General features: G+C 41.0%; 1 protein-coding gene across 2 annotated transcripts in view; it reads right to left on the reverse strand.

The window, feature by feature from the left end:
* Nucleotides 1-24,890, reverse strand: part of LOC116055878 (protein bicaudal C homolog 1) — a 71,748-nt gene that overhangs the window by 6,425 nt on the left and 40,433 nt on the right. The window contains exons 4-19 of one of the 2 annotated variants that reach the window (XM_035992131.1): nucleotides 21,957-22,036; nucleotides 20,788-20,946; nucleotides 19,357-19,410; nucleotides 15,446-15,628; nucleotides 12,857-13,108; nucleotides 11,150-11,281; nucleotides 8,419-8,623; nucleotides 6,411-6,572; nucleotides 5,459-5,646; nucleotides 5,200-5,341; nucleotides 3,432-3,585; nucleotides 2,864-3,002; nucleotides 2,741-2,780; nucleotides 2,059-2,213; nucleotides 1,697-1,859; nucleotides 949-1,109 (exon numbers count right to left, since the gene is read on the reverse strand). In XM_035992131.1, coding sequence (XP_035848024.1) covers nucleotides 949-1,109; nucleotides 1,697-1,859; nucleotides 2,059-2,213; nucleotides 2,741-2,780; nucleotides 2,864-3,002; nucleotides 3,432-3,585; nucleotides 5,200-5,341; nucleotides 5,459-5,646; nucleotides 6,411-6,572; nucleotides 8,419-8,623; nucleotides 11,150-11,281; nucleotides 12,857-13,108; nucleotides 15,446-15,628; nucleotides 19,357-19,410; nucleotides 20,788-20,946; nucleotides 21,957-22,036 — 2,369 coding nt within the window. Of the gene's footprint in view, nucleotides 1-948; nucleotides 1,116-1,696; nucleotides 1,860-2,058; nucleotides 2,214-2,740; nucleotides 2,781-2,863; nucleotides 3,003-3,431; nucleotides 3,586-5,199; nucleotides 5,342-5,458; nucleotides 5,647-6,410; nucleotides 6,573-8,418; nucleotides 8,624-11,149; nucleotides 11,282-12,856; nucleotides 13,109-15,445; nucleotides 15,629-19,356; nucleotides 19,411-20,787; nucleotides 20,947-21,956; nucleotides 22,037-24,890 lie in introns of both variants that reach the window. The other variant, XM_031307929.2, reaches the window with a different exon arrangement.

A 24,890-nucleotide genomic window follows, 5' to 3' on the forward strand; every position in this document is an offset into this window, starting at 1 on the left:
TGGAAAAGAGTTGGCAACACTGTCTATAATGTTAGCTAATTTTTGGTGGGTAACATAAGATTACGACATCGTTCATCACGCTCAGTTATTTTTAGTAGGATTGTTTTGACCACGGTTAACAACTTTGGGCTAACCCACACATTCATCAGTAACGTTAACTGTATAGATAGAGTAGACGACTAATCTAATGGTAATTTAGCCAGGTAGCACACCCCTGTCTGTCTGCCTCACTCTCTTGGCGCTGCAAGGCTTCAGTCGGGATGAGTGCTGACAACAAACCTGCGGACACATCCACCGTCAGCCCCCAGCCAGCTAGCAGCCAGCCACTATCATTACAGCAATCTAAGCCCGGTCAGCACAACACTCCAGTGCTAAGGACGCTAACGGCAGTTTACTGAACCGTTGGGAAACAGACCCAGGCGCCCGAGTCAGAACAGCAGCCATTTGTCATGTTACACCTCCGTTAGCGTTACCGGTGTTAGTTCCCCCCCCCCCCCCCCGTCTTCGCATTTAGCCGTCTTTACAGTTAGCTACATTTACCCGACAAAAGGGGGACAAGGCACCATAACAACTAATATTAATAGTAATTTAAAGATGTGGTAGCACTGGATCTGGACGGGAAAGATAACTCTGGGAGTTGGAAGGGGTGTGTTGCGATTCGTGGACACATCATGGACATGTTTGTGGATCTGAGTGATTTCGGTTTCATATTGCATTTCGTTACAGCCATACTAAAGTCATATGATTCATCTTCTGGTGACCACAAATGTATGTACAACATTTTAAGGCAATTCATTCAGTAGTTGTTGTGTTTCAGTCTGGACCAAAGCGGGCGACCGAGAGCCCTGCTGGAATTTCTTTTGGAAAATGTCAGTGCCTGTCATCAGCTCGACAGTCCCATCGTTAAAATTATAACACTAGAGGAAGTGGGTTCACATTGTACACTACCTCTTGTTGCTGGAAGACGTCTGTGTACTTCCCCAAGCCCAGCTTGCTGAACAGCTCAGGCAGGTCTGAGCCTTTAAGAGACGAGTTCAGACTGCAGCCGTTGCTGCCAGTAACCGAGGAGATGCAGTCCATGTAGTTGCTGCTGCTGCTGAGGTAATGCTCTGCAGCTGTCCATCAATGGATTGAGGCAAAAAAAAAAAAAAAAAAAAAACACAATGAAAATTTTGAAGTAAGCAAAAAAGCAGCAATCATTTATTCACATCTCAGTGGCAACAATATTTAGCACCATTTTTAATTAGTCAACAAATGTAAACGTGTACTAAAGTGTGAAAACAATATTAAATGTGCTTCAAATTTAGATTGATGAGACCAATACAGCTCCTGTTTAGCTAGATTGGAATAAGAGGCAGATGCAGGGGAAGTCAGCTGAAGTGCCATCTCTGACCTTGAACACATACTAGGGTGCTCACACTGAAAAGTTCACTTTTGAGTGTACAGTGTTTTCCTGAGTGTATACTTCATCTGTTCTTTTCAGTGTTTAATTATTCATAGTGTGTTTTTTTTTTAAAGCTCATTAAACACAAAATTAATTGAAAAATGTGACATTTTCACCTGGATCTATTAAGTCCTTCTGCGAAATTATTTCACCATCAAAGCCAAAAATGTAATAACTTTTCTGTTACTCTTTGCAGAGGAATATCTCTTCATCAGTACTTGGTTTGTCAAAAAACAAAAATACTTAACTGACCAGATTTGTTCTGCTTCCTCTTTGGGCTGCCGACAGCGGAGGGGAACTCGGCGTGACTCGGCAGGCCGTTACTGGTGCCGTTTCTATCTCGCCAGTTGTCACAGTCACTGCCGTTCCCGATGCCTTCCCGGCTACCGGATCGAGACAAGGACAGCGGGGAATCCTGAAAGAGAATACAAAGAAAAGACATTAAACAAGGAGTGCTGAGTGACTACACTGCCTCTCAAAATAAGCTACAAAAACATCTACCTACATTGTATATAGTAAGACAAATACAATCTTCAGTTTGTTCGAAAAAAGCTAAAAAGGTTAATCATCCAAGATGACGTGAATGGCAAACACTGAGGCCCTGTATATCTAACCTCGTAGGTGGTGCTCATGCTGGGTTTGTATGAAACATGATTGGCTCTCCGCAGCTCCTTGATGGTCTCAGCTGGCATGGATTTTGAGAAGCCCAGACCACTCCAGGTGTTGGTAGGGGTCCGCACCTCTGTCACCACAGGCTTCTTTAACATAGCTGTTGAATACAGACATACAGTGATGCACACACTCACTTATACAGAGATAACGCAAAATAACATTTCTGGTAAACATTGAAAATCTACCATAAATTGCATTTTTCTAATTATGCTTCATATGCCTTTAATATGCTTTCTTGTATCACTTGAATGTTTTCCATGTTCCTCTTAGTTTTAAAGTTAGATATTTTACACACAGGTTACAATGTACTTGTTTAAGCACTAAAGCAAACATACAAATTGAACATTTTACATATTCAGTATTTTATACACACTTTTACATATAAAGACTGCAGTTTAGGAGTTACGAATTACATATTTTGGCTACTGCTCAAATGTCTGTCCATAGGGATAAACGTTTACAAGGAGGAAATTTAGTCCTCTTTCAAAGATACTTTTTCAAGGAACACAGCTATTGATGGCAGTTGTGACCTTTAGATTATGTGGCAGTCTGTGTTCAGGCAAGGCACATCCAGGCACTACTAATGACATTGTAGTATTTGACCAGACACAAATGTCAACTTACCTTTGGTTGCCAACAGCTTTTTCTGTTCATAGTCAAATGCCTGAAATGACAGCAGACCGTTTTATTCCTTTATTACTTTATATTACCTCCAAAACTGTGTATTTTTTCTGTGTGTGTGTGTACCTGTATGTTGGCGAAGGAGGTCTGTGGTACCAGTCTGATTCTCTCCCTCTCAGCCGCCCGCTCGCTACCGGGTGCCCGTTTATCAGCCACAGGGCTGTCAGACGAGCTGGACTCAGCATCCGAGAGAAGACAGTCAGAGCTGTTGGGATTAAACAGGATTATAGTATCGTGAGTTAAGAAAATCTAGTTCTTCATTTTATCATCTCCTCACAGTATCACTAAGGCTGTTAATGTTCCCAGCTCATCAGGTTTGACTGTGTACTCGCTTCAAGATACAGTTGATTATTCTAATAACCATGCTGTCTAGGGTGAGAGTGTGTAACCCAGTCCATATGACAGCCAACACTTAAGCTTTTAAATATGGGACAAAATAACCATCTCCGTCACTTTCTGTGTTATCATCTAGTTTTGTCAGACTTAAAAAATAAAATCTGTATGCTTGGGGGTGATTCCACTAAATTTAATGTCATCCCAGTGTCTCTGTAACAGCATGAGCTCTAAAAGGCCTCAGAAGAGATGCTAAACAGTAACAATACAAGCTGTAAATGATCTATTGCTTTAAACATACTGTAGATGGGAGTTCTTGGTGCCCTGCAGTAGCTCCACAGCCTGTCGCTTCCCTGATGACGTCTTACACGAAGCCAGCATCTGTTTCAGCTCACTCCCATTGGCCGAGTGAGAGGGGCTTCTGGGCATGCCTACTTCCACAAATGTGTCAGAGCCTGAAGGAACCAAACACAAACATATTTTATATACACAGAAAATACACAGTACTATGACAACCATAACTGAAATACATCATGTTTGATCAAATTTTTCAATCTCTGCCATGCACAGTCTGTTCTCAGCAGTGACTAGGTCACTTAGTGTAAAGGGGTGTGTGTGGCTTGGTGGGCATAAGTATGTGTGCATGCATTTAAGTGTGACAAGTCTCAGTTGGATCCTGGATTAATTAAAAACACAGCAGCTGTAATTGTAGTGGTCCCCCCCTCCCCCGCTACTCTACTTTCAGTCTGACAAGAACCTGCTCTGTGTAACAGATTGTGTGTGTGTGTGTGTGCGCGTGTGTGTGTGTTGAATAGCGTAAAATAATATGATGTCAGTCAATCTAATGAAGCTCTCTGGGGTTTAATGTTTGAACAATTCCCTCATTCCACAGAGTAGAGTCGGACTGGGCGAGCCAGTCCAAACACATTCTGCAACACAGGAGGTGGTAAGGGAGGGAGAGGAAACCTTACCGGGATGCACCGCATAGGGGGAGGACCAGCTCAGAAAACAGCGGGGAAAAACGAGACGCGTGAGAGTGAAAGTTTCAGGGGAAAACCGCGAGTGTAAGACACGGAGGAAATGAGGGCCTTTCTGAACCGCTAGGAGACCAGCAGTTAATATGTCTCCGTTCCAACTCAATAAACATAGTCAGAGAGAGTATGAGGTTAGGAGGACAGTACAGGGGAATAGAAATAAGTTCATTCAAGGCATTTTTCTGAAAGTGGGTTTAAGGGTTACATAAATCTCAAGTGGAAAAGCTTAAATTTGACATTTATCGGCAAGGTCAGCAGAGTCAAAAATGTTGACAGCTCAAAAACCTTGTCTGTCCAAGGTTAAAACCACACAAAAATCTCAAGATTTTAAGTGTGTCTTATCATAACTGACCCACAAGAGGGCAATACTCTTGCTATGAGTAGACTTAAAATGCACTGAGTTGAAAGTAATATTTTACAACAAACATTGACTATAATTTCCCTTTAAAAATACATGGTCAAAGAAAATGGTTGAGAGTAAAGGAATGAATCTTAGATTAGAAATAATTTATTAAATTATTTATTGAGTTAAATATAGTGGTGGTCACTAGGTTAGGTAGACAAAGATGATAGCCATGTGGGTGTTGTGCCTGCATAGGAACAGGATAGGGTTGATATTCTGGATGGGAGGTGATTAGCAGATAAGCTAGAAGATGCATGTGCTTTCACAAGCCTCTGCATTCTTTAGGGCTAAATATTATCTGTGAATATACTCAAAACAGATGCTGATGGGGTCATTGGATGTCTGCATACACAGACATGTTTTACACGTTTTCTTTGGTTTGTACAGCCTGCTCAGTGATAAATTCCAGGCTGCATGTGCGCTTTTGCAACATGGGCAGATGATGCAAAACGCTTTGCGGCTATGTGGCCAGATTAAGTATGATTTGCTCTAAACACAGACAATATCACAAAATTGGTACCAATTAAGTTACTTTTTATTATAAAATAACAAATACTGTAGTTTAGCAACTCAGAAATGCTACATTACAAATCGTGGTAGGCTGGTTGAGTTCCTTCACTTAAGAGGAATACCTTCATCTTGGCTGGACTTGTTGGAACGCGGTTCTGATGGATTGTGTCCACTGGCCTCCTGAACTGAGTCACATGGGGCTGGACTCAAAACAGTTTCGGCAAGTGACGCAGTTGCGATCCTCCCATAGACTGAGCCAGGATGCTATACATGCATGACCACATGGACATAACACATACAGAGCAAAACATATTATTTCTTATCTTTTATTATTTATATTATTGCTAAATAATGCAGCATACAGTGTACAAATCGGCCAACCTTGACATGTCCATTAAGAGTGCAGGGGCCCTTGGTGCAGTCAGGAACCCCATTGGGCTGCTTGTCTATAGGGGCGAGACCAGGTGGAGGGGACGGTGTATTCTGTGTGTAACCGTGAACGCCTGACAACAGGATGCTACTCAATGTGGCCTGGGTGGCAGGGTGCAGCATTAGCTGAGAGGAGAAGCCTAAGGAACAAGCGGTGAAGAATGTAGTATTACAATTTGAAATTTTCAAAGTTCTAAAGGGATATGTGTACAATTATCCTTGAGACCTGTAGGTTTCTATCTATTTGTCCATTCATCTACCTATTTATTTAAAAAATAACATAAAATACAGTTTCTGCAGGTTTCACAAAGTCAAACTTGCACTTCCCCATAGCTTAATACTAAAATCTGTTTTATGTCTGTGGTACAGTCCAAAAGAGACTTGCACTAATAACACGAAAGTTGATTGGCTGCAATATAAGTTGCATGTTGGTCTCATTTGTAGTTGTAATACAGCGAAATTATATTTGGACCAGCGAAAGAAATAACTAATACTTACCATGGAATAAAAGAGCATTAGAGGTAGCATTGCATGAACGTAGGAAAATTAAGACCTGTTTAAAATTATAGACCACCATACTTCAGCGAATGTAAGACTTTTTAAGGCCTACATTTTTGATTTTGAAATTTTAGACTTTTTAAGACCCCGTGGAAACCCTGTAAATAAAACTATAATAACTATAATAATATTTAGGAGTCCAGTATTTCCACCTTAAAGTAAGTATTCAAACACATGGACAAAAAACATGGACTCACAGTGGACAGTTAAAAAAAAGAAGCACAAAAAAGGATATAAATTAAAGCAGCAGAACCAGAAATAATAATAATAATGTTTTTATTATGATGATTATTTTATTGAAACATATATTAAAAGAGATCTTAGAGAACCAGGCAAACATACCAACCTTGGGTGCTGGTGAGTGAACTGGGCCAAAGGGAGGGGGAGGGTGTGGGGGTGCTGGGGCTTGGGTTCTGCAGAGGGCTCATAGAAGAGTTTAAGCTGTTGAGGACAGTGTTTGGTGCAGCAGAGTTGGTGAGGGAGTGGGCCGCCGTCGCACCCAGGAAACCTGAGGAGAACAGAAAGGAAGGAGTGAATAGGAGATGAATAGATCAGCGGTGGTCCTGTCAAACCTCAGAGCCATTTTTCAAGCTAATCACACGTTACACTACAGCCTTCAAACAATAATCTTGGTCTCCCAGCTATTTAACTGGAATTCCATCAAACTGTCATCAACCAGACAGCAAACAAGAGGAAGAATTTCCTAAATTTCTACAAGGTCATGGATGCAAAAGTACATATCTCGTGTGTCCTTATACCCGGTAAAACCATGTTATTGAGAGCACCAACAATGTGGTGCTTGGTGTCTTAACCCAAACACAGTGTATGAAAACAGAAAGAAGCAGGTCTGTGGCTTTAACAAGGGGCTAGTTTGGCTCCAGGAATAAGGCCAGGGCTTCTTCTGGCAGACTGGTGTGTAATCTGAGGAAAAGAAGCATGTAGCAATTACTAAAAGCCAGGATGTGGCCGTCCACAGCTTTACCCCCGGGCCCCTGGGTTTAAACGAGACAGCAAGAGGTCGTTGTTTTGGCACATTGTTTTTTTTGTTACCAACTTTTTAAATTCAGAGTACACAAGGACATAAAAGGATAAAAGTTATTTGACAAGATACATTAATTAAATACAAACAAGTATTCTCATTAAGAATCTCAGTGCTAAAGTTTTTCAAAATGAAAATCACAAATCTACAATTGCAAAAAAACATGAACTCAAATACAGATCAGTGCTCACCTACCCCATATGCCCTATTTAGTATACCTATATAGTCATGGCTGCAGAAATTTAAAAAATACATATAAATAATAAACACATTATGTATATTATTAAACTATTGTCATGTTCCTCCTCTCTCATGGAAAGGAAATGTCAAGGTAATATAATGTAGCATGTTAGCATTTGATGATAAAAACTTTATCTATTTGGCTTATCTGTTTTAACTATTTAAACAGATAAACTGTGATGGATATATTTCCAGCATGTGCTTATATCCATGAGCTACTTCCTGTCACACCTTATTCCACTATCTACTTTTCTTACTGACATTGATGCATTACTCATGTCCTCATTTCCATGTTTTCAAAGTCTAAACCCCCCAAAAACCGAAATCATATGAAAGACAAAAGCAGATAACTGGTGTTCAATATTTATCCTACGATAGTACTTGTACTAAAATCAATTTAAAAGTCCCCCTTGGAAACAAAACATCCTCTTCCAAGCTGAACTCTGTGCCTTCACGTTGAAGTCAGCGCTGCAGACGAAAACAACTCCTACGCAAGTTATAACCGTTTCATCCTATGATTCATAAGCTCACGATTCATTCAAATTGGCGCAACTACATTCGTATTGAGGTTATTTTCTGATGGTTGAATGATCAAAGATTTGTACATGCGGGACACATTTCTTGAAATTCATACCATCATGGTGAAGTCAGCCCTGCAGACTAACAACTCCTACTGTAAAGCGCATACAGATGATGGTGCCGTGACTCACTGGCTGTGATTTATGTGGATGCTGAGAGAATCTTTGTATCTGATTTTAAAATCATTTGCAATCAGTGATTCAGTTAACCAGTTGATAACGGGCTTTGAGGAGATCCGTCTTGAAGATATCTTCAATAGATGTGTTGCTAGGAGATAATACTCTCTGCGTGTGACTGGTGAAGATGTGACATTGATGTATGAGGGCATTAGTTCCTCTACAAACACATTTCATCTTTAATGCATTTCTTCCAAGGAAAAAAGATGGGTCACTTCTTATCTTTCCTCACAAATGTATCTCCTCCCCCCCCCCCCATCATGGAAAAAGTAAAAGAAACACAAGAGGCACTTTCTTAACAAGGTAGACTGTGTCATTACCTAGATTGCTCAGTCCCAGGCCAGCTGAGGCCAAGATGTCCAGGCCAACGGGGCAGATGAGGGACGGGGACGGGACGTTGGTGGCGGGATTTAATGCCACAGAGGGCGAGGAGGACGACACCCCGTTGCTCTCCAGACCCAAGAGGAATTTACGGGCTTCGTACATGTTCACTGCATTCCTCTCCACACTCTTGACTATCACAGACTGAGAGATTGAGGGAGGAGGAAGAGGTGATGAGTAATGAAAAAACAGGTGGCGTGGACAAGGAAGTAAGACGAGAATGGGAAAGAAGAGAAGGGAGAAAAAGCATGAGAGAGAGGCAGAAGAGGAAAGGCAGGGGAGGAGACGAAGGATAGATATGGTAGGGAATGTTGGCACCAGAGATAGGGAGGATGAGGGGTAGACAAACAAAAAGGGGAGGAAGGAAGAGGGAATTAGGGTAGATTGGAAGGATAAACATTGAGGCAGTGTGGGAGAGAGAAGGAGCCATGGGAGCTAAGTTTGAGAGAAAGCGTTCTTAATCAATTGCATAACATACCATATCTCGCTCATTGATACAAGGGAAGAGAATATGAGGCAATGCTAGTGCCTCAATGACTATTATACTATGAGGCACTAAATCAACAATAAAGAATTATTAACAGGAAAGATTTGAAATAAGTGAGAGAAAATACTTTTCTGACTTTAATGACATTTTCTAAATCACCAGAAACCCTGCCCTTAATAAACATCAAATAAAATGTGAAAGTGAGCACAAATCATGTCCTGGCTCTTTGTGTTTTGAAGGAGTTGAGCTTTTGAAAAATGGATTCCAATCACGATCAGTTTCTCCGACACACGCACACCCTCCTTTATGGGTCTGCCAAAGTGCCGGGAACACAGAGGCTACAGCATGCATTTGGACAGACCTTTTGGATTACTGCTGTCACCTCGTTAAAATGTTTAAGTGAAGGGTTCTTAAGAGGATCTGTGCTGGGTCAGTGTTTACACTGGCACCTTCACATCAGTCCCCACAGGCCTGTCTGGTTTGGGCATGGAGCCCCGGCTCAGGATGGGACATGGGCACCTCGAAGAGACACGTCAGGACTGTGCCAAGTGGTGAAACATGAATAGAAATATTATGTGTTGTACAACAGTAGACCATGAGTAACATCAGAAGTTGGCTTCGGATATAACACAGGTGCACCACAGTTGCTGCGAGAGTTTGTAAATCACAATATGGAAATCATCAACATATTTCACTAATTCAATTCTATTTAACAAAAGACGAATGAGCATACCTCCAATTTTCTACTTAATTTACCAAGAAAACATTAAAATCAAGCCAGTTATTTTAGTTGGAATAGCTGAGGCATAATAGAAAGATTGAGCGTTCCCATCCATCAGGTGAAACATGCATGGCAGACTGTGATTCCCCACTGTGGCAGATGTCGATTTGCCAAAACTCTTCTCAGTGTTGGTATGGCATGATTCCCCTGTAAGGTTCCAGTTTTTGCTTTTAAATTTCATCAAATAGCGATGAAATGTGACAATCTATAATTTAGTTCAATGTCATACTGTGACATTTGACAGAGTTATTCTCCAATGGAACAGTGGCTTATACACGTTTCTTGGTAGTCTTTTTTCTGTCTCTCTGCCTGACACAGCATTTGAACTTGCAAGACAGCAGCTATGTTTCTCTCAGGGTGAAAAGTTAGGATGTGTATACTTCTAAACTACTAAACCTTATCTAAGGTTAAGGTACTGGAATCGATTAATTTCATTAATCTTGTCCAATTCTATGCCCAAACATAGCCCCTTAAAATAGATGGTAAAAGCTGCCAAATACAGATGTCAGTTTCAAGTGCAAAATGTAAATAGGGCAGTGCATCCAAATACTTTTTTCTATACACATACTTTTTAATGCCACTCAAATGCTTAGTAAGTATGATCCTGTACACACATTTAATCTGATTAAAAACATATTAGTGGCCTGTTTTAACTTAAAAAAGATTAAGCCTGCAGGCATGCTAGCGGATCTGTGAGGCACAGCGATGTTTCAAGCTACATGCTAACATCACTATGCTCATAATGACAATGCTAAATTGCTGATACAATTTGCTAATATGCTAACATTTTGCAATTTAGCACTACATACAAAGTACATTTGAGGTTGATGGGTATTGGTCAGTAGTTTTGCAGGTATGTAGTAGTATTGTATAATTGGTAGCGTTTTATCCTGTCTTGTATGTATTTTCTTGTTGAGTTTTGTGTATTTTAAAAGCCCATCTAAAAATCCACATGGCAAACTTGCATTTATAGTGCTATAAATGCTGTGGTATGTGGCATTGGTGCTATATTATGTGTGTGTGTGTGTGTGTGTGTGTGTGTGTGTATATATATTAAAAAAGATACAATAAATAAATATCGGACACATTTATATTTTGAACTGATGACGCTACATGAAAAGTCAGGGATCACCAATGTTATTAGGATTCATCCTCAAGGCACCATAAATGTCTGTACAAAATTTCAGAGGAAACCATCAAATAGTCATCAAGATTTCAGATTTCAGTCACATTTCAGTCTGAATCAAAGGGATTGACTGACCTCCCTTTCCCTAGAGCCATAGCGTGTACCACTATCCCTAGAGCCATAGCGTGTACCACTATCCCTAGAGCCATACCACTAGCATGGCTCGAAATCCCAATAAACTCTTCATGCTGTGTGAATGTAAGCCTGGTGTCATACCTTGCTGGGCTGTTTTGGTTTTGGTTTGATACTGATGAAGACATCCAGCTGCTCCATTAGTGCTGTGATACACTGGGGCTCCACCTCAATGTCCTCTTTAATGTCAAACATTAATACCAGAGGTAAGCAGCCCTGTGGAGAAAACACAAAATTTAAAGTATATCAGCAACATATTGTTTTCTTATGTCAGCTGCATAATAATATCTTTCAGAGCCTTGCTAGTATACTATAACATATCTGTGCTCCTATATTATATGCCATTTCTCATAACAGTAGTAAATGTTCCTTTATAGTATACCATTTGTTGACCTACATGCTAGGCATACCAATAAATACAAGATTCATTGCTGGATTCATCCCACACAGAGCTTGGGAAATTCCGCCAAGAGCAATCTGTTTTGCATGATCACCACCACAAGCACCACAGACATCTATATTTTGGGCCGACTGCTGGACTGCGCTCCTATTGTGAGTGGGTGTAATTAGCAGCAGAGTATAGAGGCCAGGCTGGCTCTGACAGGACCTGAGAATGGAGCTGTAATCTACAGTCTGGCTGGAAGAGGCCAAATCACACAGTACACAACTGAGAGCAGGACTCCTCACTCTCCCCTGTATGTCCACTCTTCTACTTTCAGAGCTACTCCTCTTTATCCCCTCCTCCCCTTTCTCAATGTCCTCTCCCATCCCCTGCTTTCTATGCTTCTCCTCTAACTCTTCTCTCATAAATTATTTGGCTTTTTTACAGCCTCACTCAGACAAACAGACAGTGAGAGACTCCCTCTTGTGTGTCCAGACCAAGAGAAAGTCATGTTTAGCCACTGCAGCAACTTTGACATTTGCTAAATGTCTTCGGGGCCAAATTGGAGACCGCAGACAAAGAGAAGACAGCTCTGGCATAATTACTGGCCCACATTATGGATCTCCAAACAGAAAGCCAAAGCTGTTTACAGTTGAGATGTCTTATATGCACCAGCTCAGCAAAAGCTTTTAGCCAATAGTAATTAAACAGCCATCACTTTTACACATTTTTGAAACAGACTTCTGATTATATTCCTAAGTAATTCAGATAAGGGTAGCCTCAGCTGTCACAAGCAACCAGGCAAGAATGACCACAGAGTATTTTAAACCAACAGATATTTAAATTTGAGGCGCTTCCTCCTGGTCCAAAAAAACGGTAATGTGATGACCTCTGAATTACAGACTGAGCTGAAATTTAAATCCACCAACATCTACTGTATATGGAAGCCAAACCATTACCATTAACACCAAGAATAATCTGTATACAGCCACAACGTTAAAAACTAAAGCCAAGCTGACGCAAATGTGTGTGTCCAACTCACATGCAGGTATGTGGCTATAAATCATGCAGGCTAACCTTGAGTCAGCTACAGATTGTTGTATAACTGGACGTTTCAGCAGCAGGAGCAGAGCCAAGCAAATCTCTCCCAAGGCTATTCAAAACCCCCAAAGGCAATCATGGTCTACTTCTTAAACCCCATATCAAAACCCACGCATCATTCACACATACCATGATGATGTTAGTGAAACAATGGCACCCATTATAACTACCACACAGAATGTGGATTCTGAATATGTAAATAATCTATTGCCAATGTCATTCCTTAACCCCCAAAATAAAGCTTAGCAGTTTAAAGTAATTAGTTTCAACCAGTGGAAGTCAATAAACAAAACACACAAGGTACACACCATTAGGTACTGCCGTGCCAGGCAGACCGATTCAATGGTACCCTGAATGTAGACTGTGGATTTCTTCTGGGGGCTGTTGGGGTCAGGGAAGTGGATCTGGGCACCCGTTCGCTGGGTGATGTGCTTTATGTTGCTGCCATTGCGACCCTTCATGAATAGGTGGTGCTGGGGTGCGATGTCCAGGTGGGTGGTGACTGAGATGGTGCTTGCCAGGCTACCAGCCAGGTGCTCCAACAGTAGAGCTGTGCCCCTCTGAGGAAACAAAGATGACAAGGTAATGTAATAGGTAATATATGAATATATAAAGAAAAGATACAAGATAATATGATAAGACTAAGAGTCTACATTAATTCTAGCGACTCTGTGAAGCATAGGTACATTGGAGCTTTGAGCTAAATGCTAATGTCACCGAAGTCTGTACAAATTGTCACGACAAGGTGTTGTTGAGATAATTCAGTGTGGACCAAAGTGGTGGACCGCCTGACATTGCCATCCATTGAGCAAGGCCACCAGCATGGCATGATTAGAAGTAAATATTTACTTCAATGATATTTTACATGACAACTTTAACATTCATGCTATCAGGGAATTCATCTGTTGATCATTTTTGGATAAATCCTCACATTTGAGAAGCTGGAACAAGCAAGTGTTTGGCATTTGTGCTTGATAAATAATTCAAACCAGTGTACAGCATAATAGTGAGTGTAAATACAAAAAAAGAGTTTGTCATCTCGTTTTGGATGCATGCTAATTGTAGGAGAAGATGCCCCATGGGTGTAAAAGTTAATTCTACCAACAATAAAACAAAGAATAAAGTGGACAATTTACTGACTTCTCAAGAATATCAAACCATACAAATGAAATCACATAAAAGAACTGACAAAAAAGCTGGAACAATATTTAATTTAGAGCAATAGCCAGCCCACATAAACTCATCATTAACGAGGAGAGCAGTGGATCCATGTTGCCCATTTCCCACAGAAAACACCAGTGTTTTCTACATAACCAAAGGAAACTATTGTATTTTCCACTGCATCTGCTGGCCTGTTGAACAGTCTTATTCCTCACTGTCTCTGCTATGCCTCTGCAAGCCATCACTTGGCCCAGTAAAGTCATAAAGTAAAGTCATTTTCAGTGCATAAAATCCACACACTGCGGCCAGCATAACACAACAATCCACAACAGTTTGAGCAATCCTCGAAGGTGCTCCATGGGTCTCACACCACTAAATAACATAGCACACATATTCCTCTAATCCTCTAGCCTTCATCTGGCATGCTTCCCAATCCAAACCGACCCCTCAGACCCACCACACACTCTGGGCCCGTGCTTCTGCATTGTTACATGTACACATATAACCATACACAGAACACAGTAAATGTGCACAAATGCACACTAGCATGCAACATACAAATTAAAGTGCTCAAGCATACATGAATAAATAAATGGAGGGATTCATATTTGTCAAATGCATTCACTGGCAAACAGAACTAAGCTCAATATTGTTAGTAGAGGCTCTGTATTGGAAAAGTAAGTTGGCACCACTTGATGAAAAGACTCATTGGCAGGCTTTGAATAGCCACAACTCAGATGCCAATTGAGGAAGTGCATATCTCTGTGTGTGTGTGTGTGTGTGTGTGTGTGTGTGTGTGTGTGTGTGTGTGTGTGTGTGTGTGTGTGTGTGTGTGTGTGTATGTATGTATGTATATATAATATATATAGTATGTTTATACATAAACAAGCTGCAGGGTGGAAGCACAGTAAGAAACTCCTAACTCAATTAAAAAAAAATTGAACTCAGGAGAGACTTTTGGAGTTGCTGGTACAGTAGTGGGGCAGTGTCTCCCTCCTACCGGAGAGCTGAACCAGCAGCTGTCCAGTTCAAGCAACCAAACATCTCTCAGCAATCTCTTGCCCGTGTGGTGCTGAAAGTAATGAGGCACTTAAAACAAGAAAAGTGAGAAACGCTGACAGTGTTGGTGGGTCTCGACATGGTGTAGCTCTGGAAACCTTTTCTTGGTCTGTCGGTCGCCATTTTAATGGGTGGAGTACTAACTCAAATGTTGTTACACTGAAATGCTGACAAGGAGTGCACAGGTTGGGGTTTGGTTAGTTATTCAAGCAACTTTAACATGACACACGCTGGCTGTTGGGAGAGTTGAACCTATGACCTTTATGATTTGGTCTCTTCACAATTTCCCTCCAATTTAATGAGAGAAAAGAATTTATATTTATACCGTTGGTAATATTTCAACAGAAGACAGACAGTTTCCACTAAAATAAATTAGAGAATCAATCCCGAAATAAACAGTGACTAAGTTGTTCAATTAGTACTGAAGCTGTGGGCTTAAATGGAATTTAATCTAGCACTGAAACAATTAGTTAATTTACAGAAAATTAATTGCCAACAATTTTTACTTGATTGAATAATCGTTCAAGTCACAGCTTCTAAAATGTGAAGATTTGCTGCTTTTTATTTCATGTTTGTAAATTTATTGTATTTGTGTTTTGGACACTGATCATCCCGTTCACTCAACTATCTGACATCTTCAACCAAAATTCACTTTAAAATTGCAAGACCCTCCTCACCTTGACGGCGTTGGTGTTATTCTGTGAGCCACGAACCACACCGGTGGCCCGATAGAGACGAGTTGGGGGCTTGAAGGACACTGTGAGGTTGTAGGTCTGTGAGATGTGCTGCACGGCGGGGGAGTTGGGGTCAGACTGCATGATGGCGGGAAGCTCAAAAGACAGCACAAGAGGGAGCAGCTCCTGCAATATGGAGGGACGGAAGGAGAGGAGGAAAAAGAAAGTGAAATAACAGAGAAAACCACCACCATGCTAAAATAATGCAAAGAAGTTGGATAGCTCATCCTTATGCTGCCACTGCTGCTCCCATGAAATAGGGAAATAAAACATGTTGTGGCAGATTTCTTCAAAATCATAAACAGTGACTCCATAGTGGCTTGTATCACATTGTGCTGTCATTCAGACCGATTAAGACTATTTGGACACCAAGTAAAAACACAGATTTCTTAACATAGTGCAGACTTATGTGAATTAACTCACAGACATAACAGCTATTTTAGCAGAAGGTGTCAAACTTCGAATGTAAATCTGTCAGCTCAAATAAATAGAAGTTAATCAAATGAGGTGAGCAGTGCCAGCAATAAGAGAGAAGCCCTTTGTTAGATGAAGTATGCTTCAGATTTAAACATTATGGTTACAGTTGTTTAAAAATTCTGCAAAGCATCAGTGGTCTATAGCCTGCTCATTCATATACATTAATTTCAAATCATTGCATCAAACCACAGGAGCAGCAACAGACATCAGCTCTTGTCATTAGTATCACAGCACTCATTCATTCAAACAAAATAGATGCAGACAGGAAGGGCCTCTCTTCATGCATACACATACTTATGCATGCATGGGAGAGAAATCACACAGGCACACGCCCTTACACACAAACTAAGGGAATGTACATGTACACACACACACACAAAAAAGATAATAAACACACACACACACACACACACACACACACACAAACACAAACACACACACACACACAAACACACACACACACACACAAACACACAAACACACAAACACACACACACACACACACACACACACACACACACACACACAGTGTTATCCAAACACTGACTCTTGGGCAGAGCGCCACTATGGTTTTGGCTGCCAGTGAAGGGCAAGCAGCATGAATTGCTCTGACCAAAGAAATGCATCCCTGATCAGTCCCATATGCGCTTGGCCTTACATTTATATCACATTTCAGCACTCGCTCTCAGAGGGCTTGAGAAATTCAGGTCAGTACTGAGGGAAATGCAAGAGAGGACAAGCAGAGCAGCAGGAGTCAGGCACTGAATGAAGAATAGACTGGTTTTAATGGTGGAGCTGACCTCAGCTTTTTTCAAAACGTCTACCTGGCAGATATGAATTTCACATGTATTCAATCTGTTGAAAAAGCCTGAGTTCTCCTGACATAAGGGTGAGAGATGAAGAAAAATGAAAATATCTTCGAGGTAAAGCAACTGGCCAGACCTTTCATCACCTGCCTGTCAGCTCCACCTCTGAAAGCTCAAAGAAATCCCCCGAGAATCCATCACCTCAACAACCGACTTGTTACAGGCTCAAAACATATCTCCACCCAAGAAGGCCTCAGAAATACAGTAGACTTTACAAATCCACTGTAGTATGTCTGAATGTTAGGGACATTACATTCATCGCTAATGCACCTCAGGGAGAGGGGCACAACCCCAGCCACTGGTTTCAGAGGAGATGGGAGAGGATGTGGTCTAAAGGCCACCCAGAACCACAAACACAGCATACTGAAAATTGTTATGCACTGGCGACCTCAACAGTAGGGGGTCAAGAAACTAGAATAAACCCTCTCTCATTTTACAGTGTGGTGCTTCAATTACGACACAATACCACCTTCAAAAATTCCCGTCATTCCTCTTTTTAAAACAGATTTAAATGAGAGGAAAATTTCAAAATTAGTTAGATGAGAAGTTCTATACCACTTGCCTAAAATAGATTGGTATCAATCTTCTCTCCTAACTCTCAGCAAGTAAGCAAATTAGCGTATTTCCCAAAATGTTATTCTATTCCTTTAAAGCAAAACTGGTGCAAAATGAGATAACTGCCATTTGAAAATAATGGCACTTTGGCTAAAAAAAGGATTTGTAATCCTTCCACTACTGTGCATACATTTTATTTGTAAATAAATACACTGTATATTATGATTGAATGAAGATAACGGTTTCTAGTCAGTCGTCAGTACTGATAAAGTGGACAAAGTGCAACAATTAGATGAAAGAAAATCTCTTCCACATGCTACTTTGCCTTGATGCATTGGAAGAAATTGCCTCCAGGTTAAGTGATGTAGTTCATACATAATTAAAGCTATGCTAGCGTGAGTATTGAGTGTTTAATGGAACAGCATAGAACGTATTTGGGTATCATGGGATGAGGTGAATATCAAGGTCAGGTTCCATCAGAAGAAGCCAGAAGTTGACAGAGAGGGAAACCTGTCTTTTGATCCACCCTCGTCATCCGCTGACTGTGTGTTCTTTGGAGGCTGGAACAATTTGTGGTTCTCTACAGCTTATATTATAAACCTCTTTGTACAACACTGCTATGGTTAAGTTTGATTATCCTTTTTTCGCCATAGCAAAAGAAGTAGATGATCTGGGTTGAGGCTTGCTGCTTATGAAAACAACCACTAAACACGGAGAAGTATAAGTATACATACATGCCAACATTTGCCAACACACACTGCAAAAATATCCAACATGAACGTCTCCTTTCTCTCTCTCTCAATCACACTTCACTCACTCATTCTCACATGCACACACAAGCCTTGTTAGTTTTGGGCAGTCCATAGTGGAGGAACGTGCCCACTGTAGACAACTGCTGTGGTGTTGAAATACAGCAAAAGTTCAGGGATGTAACACTTCACACGAGCATAGAGGTTCTCCGCCCACAGAGCTGAGGATAGAGGTTGGGCTTTCAGTCAGACTGAAACTGAAGATGAAGAAAGCCTAGAAAATGATCTGGAGATGGGCCTGCCATCTCAAGGGGCTGAGGCTCATGCTTCTATTTTACAATTGTTCCAGGGAAGTGGTCTAGGAATAGGTTAGGAATGGTGCTTGCGGTGTAGAAGAAGCGCTGTCACACTGGAGCTCTTCCATTGGTAGGATTAGGTAGAGAACTTGGCTGTAATGAGTCTGACGTTTTGTATGTGGAGGAAGTAACTGTTTTAAGTGATGCAGTACACAGTAAACTACTACAGGATTTCAGACTAACACATGAGCTGGAGGGGGTTAGTCATGTTGGGCATGGATGGAGTGGTTTATTGTAAGAGCAGGAAACGGGCACTCTGAAGCTCCAGAGTGAAATTCACCATACGAGTGTGGGCAAAGGCAGGGGGACCAGGAAATAGTGGGGTGGAATAGTAAACATAAACTGCAGGAGCTAGCGTCGCTAGCAGGCTAACAACAACAGTCCACAAATGTGTTAATCACAGGTTTTTTATCAAATGCTTTCCTGTAATTAAACTGTCACACTGAAGCCAAGCAGCATCCACTCTTCCCTGCTGCTTGTATTATTTCGCCATGCAGTTATACATCAAAAGTATAAACAATCAATATTTCCTGAATGAGAGGTCAATTCTACCTCCTCTCTCGAAGTGGCAGGAAACATCTGAGCTTCACGATTTCATGTCAAAGTTCAATCTGATTGAACTGCTCAGAAGCTCAACAGGGTTGTGTGTGCAAACTAAGCCAGCCATATGTGCTTTTTTCCCCAAAGTAAAAGTTGGTCAATACTGAAATCAATTGCGACTGTCAGAAAGTCAAACCGGCCACGGTCGCCGTGCTCCATGAAGGTCAAAACTACAAACTTAGAAGCCTACAGGGAATGGGTATTTAACACTTACAATGATTTAAAACAAATGCACCTAGGTTCCAACTTACCCTTATTTTTACTCGAGCTGCCTCCACTCCTCCTGGCTGCCCTGCGATGGACACCTGTTTACAATAAAAAGTAACATATGTAAATCAGTTAGCCCAATCCAAGACAAATAATGGCTCTGATCATCGCATACAGATGCACTTTATTTCAATGTCGAAAGGAAAATCTAAAACATACATTATGAAAGCAGCAAAAGTTTTAAGACTTCCTCTAAACTGAAACCTACTCCCTTTTGTGACATATTTGTAGTTCATGTTTTATATTCTTGAACCACATCATTACAGTTACCAATATCTAACGTGATTAGAAAAATGGCCTTCACAATTGAAGTAATGGTTTCTTTAACACTGCCAAAATGAAAGGCCAGATTAAGTTAAGAAAAAAAATAAAGTGATAAATAACCTCATCAGATTTTCTTAGGCACCTGCTCAACATTGTGGACCAAACCGAGTACTGATCCAAAACACACATGGGGCAAGGTAGTGCTGTGAGCAGCAATTATATCTTTCAAAATGAAAACCATTGTTAAGCCTCATGTAAGCAAACATCTGCCTTGCTGAAGTGTGCTTGAACAATATTCTGAATTCTACCAGCTCCAGTGGGAAGAAAAGGTTACGTAGCCACTTTATTGATTTTTACAGTTGTTTATATCTGCTTATCAACACCACTGCACTTTTAACATGCTCTATCTCAAAAGCTCTGCTGCTGTCAGTAAGCTTTTAAAACCAGAAAAAGAAACCGCTTAAGGGGTGTTGAGCCTTAAAAGGAGTCTCTTGCTACTTACTAGCCTGTACTTGCATCATCAGAGTAAGACTGGGGGGGTTATACAGAGTACTGACAAGTTTAATGGTCTACACACCGTAGGCATACCTTACTATGCAAATCTCCACAGTGATAAGGTTGAAATCAGTGAAGTAGACCTTTAAAAATAAATGAACTTGCCAGGTGCACTGTAGACTTGGCAAAAATGGAAATCTAATGCTGTGCATGGCAGTGTGCTCTGCTGAACTCCTCATACACTTTAATGGTAATTACAGCAGGATCCTACTGCTCTTCTATGGTGAGTCCAGCCAAAACACACCGGCTTCCTCTGGGTAGGCCAATCAAAACAGCCAGCTGGACCAACTCTCTGCAACCTGTCCAGCCAGAGACCCTGTGACAGTTAATAAATGGACCAGAGGGACAACTGAAGCTGCTACTGAAGAAAATAAATCGTGGAGGGGTGATGATGGTAAACACACAAAGGCAGCAGAATTCAATACACTTACACTCAAAACATCAATCATGCAATGTTGTGGTTCAAGAGATTAATGCAAAATATTTGATGAGGCAAACTCTTTGATCGGCCGGCAGCAAACAGCTTGTACCAGCTATCTATCTCTCGTGCCTCAGTCAGACTGCTCAGTGTAAATCTATGTTGTAGCCTCACAAACCTGGTTGCTTTTCTCTGCCTGGTTGTTCCTGTTAGAGTCTGGGAAATGGATGTGGCACCCTGTCTCCTCCATCACCCTCTTGATGTTGTTGCCACCTTTGCCAATAACGTGGGAGTGCTCTGTGTGGGAGACGTCCATCTTCAGAGTTACCCTGTTACTCTAATAAGCAGAAAAGAGAGTGCTGCGGTGAAATGATTGATAATGCTTGCAATAGCTCAGTGTTATTACATAATGTTATCTATGTTATTATAAAGGCACTAAATAACAAAGGTAGAAATGACAAAAATGACAGAAGGTTGACCAAATATTAAACTGTATGAAGTAAATTGCGTGCACTGCAGAAGTTTATAATTATTGCAGTCCATAGTGTCCCTGAGGCATGACAGTGTATCCACTATCACCACAGACAGCTTATTTAATTAGATAACAGTAATTACTGATTGAATCAATTCGTCTGTTTTATGGCTATGGGACATTTTAATGTGTATAAAAAAACAACAAGGAGGACCAAGACTAAGACTATAAATGATACTTCACTCAGGCCAGTGCAGTATCTGTCCACTTTACTCCATCTTAATAGTCACAAGACCCAAAACTTAAAATTTCCCCTCTTTTTTAAACACTTTCACATGCTGCAGCCATTTCAAAAAAGGACAAATGAGCAACAAAATATGCAGTACATTAAAAGAAATTGATCATATTAGGAAATATCTGTCTGCCAGACTAAAATGGCCTTTTCGTGACAAAGCCATATGAGATGCTATAAACAACTAAGCCAATCATGTGCGGCTGTTCAAAGTGCATGGATGAGTGACTGTCTTTGGGGGGGGGGGGGGGGTGCTACAATGCAGTCGCCCAGGTATGTTATTTCTTGTGTTGCAATAAAAGCACACACCCTCACCCACACACACACACACACACACACACACACACACACACACACACACACTCAGGATGCAAGTATCTGGAGAGATTAGTGCCAAGTTTGTACCACACTGCTGTGGGCAATCTGTCACTTGGACCAGTGGGAGAGCCAAGGTAAAATATAGTCGATCCAACTAAAGACCAGGTTAGAGCGAGAAAGAGGACACACAAAAAGCGAGAAAGAGGAGATGGGTAGAGAATTATACACAAGTCTATATTTACTGTGATAAAGATGTTTACTGTACCTTTGTGTCAAGAACGGACATAATTCTGTCTTTGGCTTCCCTCACATTCTCCCTCTTCCCGCACACCTTTATATGTGGATCTGCAGGGAATGATGGAAGGAAAAAAAAGAGAAACATTAAAAGTGGGAGAGAAATTTGATGTGCGTGTGTCAGTGCTGATAAAGGGAAGAAATACAACGTGAGAGTGGGACACAAGTCAAATCCATTTACCCAAACATGACATGGATGTGTCAACAATTGTTTCGCTGCACTTAATAGAAATAACAGTAATGTTATGCTTATCACCTCATTGTCCCGAACCTCATTCTGTCATATAATCACTGCAATAATATACAGTAACTCATTTTTCAGCGTTTGTCTTTGTTGCACATGACTCAGCATGTCTATATGTGCACTTTATCAGCTGTCACCCACAGAACCAATACCGTCTCCTCAAGAAATTACTAGATACGAGCCTGCAACAGAAACAGCAACATCCTCAAATTCTTGTTTAAATACACTCAGTGGGAACACAGACAATCGTGCAAGTAAAGGTCCTAATAGCTTGAGTAAACTGTGCTTTCAGAGACCTCCTCAGCCTCTAAATACTTAAAATAACTAAACACTGCATACTGAAACCATTCAAAGCTAACGCTGTGTCTGTGCGGTGTTGGGTAAGCATACATCTGGCTTTGCCGCATGCCGGACCCCTGGAGAACGCAAATGTGAAAACACATGAACACTCACTAATTCAAATGTGCACACGCATGTACTACACACCCATGGTCCATCGCCCCTGTGTTAACTGCACTGAGCACAGCAGGAAGTCGACTAAGCCACCTTCCAGGAATACCCCTCCCCATACACACACTTACAGTATCTCAGATTTACAGTATAGCTATCGGACACAACTCACTGAAGTAGAGAACCCCACAGATGCGCGTTTAGACTTTCAAGGAGCTTGGAAGTAAAAAAAAAAAAAAAAATCCTATAAACAGTGCAGAAATGGTAACACCTAACAAACAATGGTCAGACATTTTTTTGTGATGACAAGGGAAGATTACAGAATGTTTTTGATGATGACAAATTCACAAAAGCCAAACCAAGACACTCTCCATGGAGCTGCAAATTACCTCTTCTTTAGAAGAGGTAATACAGTCTTCTTTAGAGAGCAGAACATGGGTTGGATGCATCAGTAATGTCGGGATCCTCCTCCACATTATTTTTATTATTCTCAGATGTTTTCTGTTCAGTAACTCTTTGTTAAAACATAATTCAGCTTTTTTTTGTTTTTTAGAAGTATCTGAAGGAGGTTCAGCTCTCGGTTTAATGGGCACTGGGAACTATGGGCACCGGGAACTATGGGCACCATAGAGTGCAGGCAAACAAGCACTGATCTTGTTAGAGTGTCACAGGGGTCAGGTAACCTCAACACACTACAATAGATACTAAATCTCATGGAGTAACAACAGCTCTTAGAAGACTTGAGGGGTAGGAACTAAACAAAAATCAAGCTGCAGTCTGAGAGAGGAAAACAAAACCAAGGAAAAAAAAGGAAAAAGAGCAGAAAGAGCGGTTAGAGACCTATCACAGTCTCAACACTGGTTCCAGGAAATTTTTCCATCATACAGTTGATGTGAACAATAGAAGTCCCTCCACTTCCTCCTGTGGCATTCACTTTGACCATTAGAGGGAGTATGGTTCTTCCCGTGTCTAACCTGCACTGCACATCTGGCAAACATTAGCCAGCCTAAACGAGTGTTGCAGTCGTGATGTAGAACACCCCCACATTTTTGAAATGGAGTGTGCTGTATGTTCTTTTTTGATGATTGATTGTGGAATAAAAAATGAACACCTTAAGTCTTAATTTGGCACACACAACAGCTGGGAAAGCAAACAAAAACAACAGTAGACTTGCAGCTGCAAAAAGTGAATGTTTTCAGTCACAAAGATTTTACACAGTTTCACTTGACAGAGAAGAAACCTTTTGACCCAGAGCTCCATGCTGGCAAAGCCAAAGCATTTTTCCAGCTGAGGACTACATTTGAAAATACCACACAAATGAAGGGAATTAAGTCCTTTTGGCTTGGTGTTTCTCATTCAAAACATCTGCGGAATTGTTAAAACGGTCAACACACATTGAAGAAAAATCTTAAAGAGTTTTAGAAATAAAACGTCGCACAGTATTGACCATTCTGTCGCACAGCTCTAAAGTTGCAACGCAGACCCATCTCGTGAGAGAGTGATATGGCTCCTCACTGTATTAAATCACTAACAGTGTGCCGATGATGGCTTGTCCCAGAGGCTAACAACTCGCCTTATCACACGTATGCAGGTGGCAGGGACAGCTAGCTACAGATGATAAATGAAATAGAGGAGGTGGCATTTTGATAGAGTGTGGCCCTGTACAAGGAGAGGTTACAAAAACACATCCCCTCACATCTGCTGCTATTCTGAGTGTAACCGACTCCAGACTACACATGAAAGACAAGAGTTATCCAAAATTCTTAAAAAAAGTATGATTTTAGATTAGGGTAACTCAAAATAACCTGTTACCCTGCACCAACAAAACAACTACGTCATCAGCTATTTTAAAGGCGGAGCAAGTGAGTTTTGTTTTGGTCATATTCAATGAAAGGGATTAAAGGAATGTGGAACATTGTCTCCAGTAATTTTTCTGATGGCTTCTGTGAGGTTTTAACCACCAGGTGTGGCATCTCCAGTAGAAGTTAAGCCAGTTGACTCTGTAAGAAGTATAATATTCTATTATTTAGCTATCGTGCCCTTCCTCTTCCCCTCCAATGAGCCCAGGTTGTTGAAACATACAGTCAGTTCCACATGTCTCTTCTCCCACAAATGCATTTACTCATAAATTAAAGAAAAACTCATAAGATAACTGTAAGGGATTAGCCAACATGCTTCCCCTCTGCTCCTCTTGGTTTATGCAACACAGAG

The sequence above is a fragment of the Sander lucioperca genome, chromosome 15, assembly GCF_008315115.2.
Source record: "Sander lucioperca isolate FBNREF2018 chromosome 15, SLUC_FBN_1.2, whole genome shotgun sequence".
Classification (NCBI taxonomy): domain Eukaryota; kingdom Metazoa; phylum Chordata; class Actinopteri; order Perciformes; family Percidae; genus Sander; species Sander lucioperca.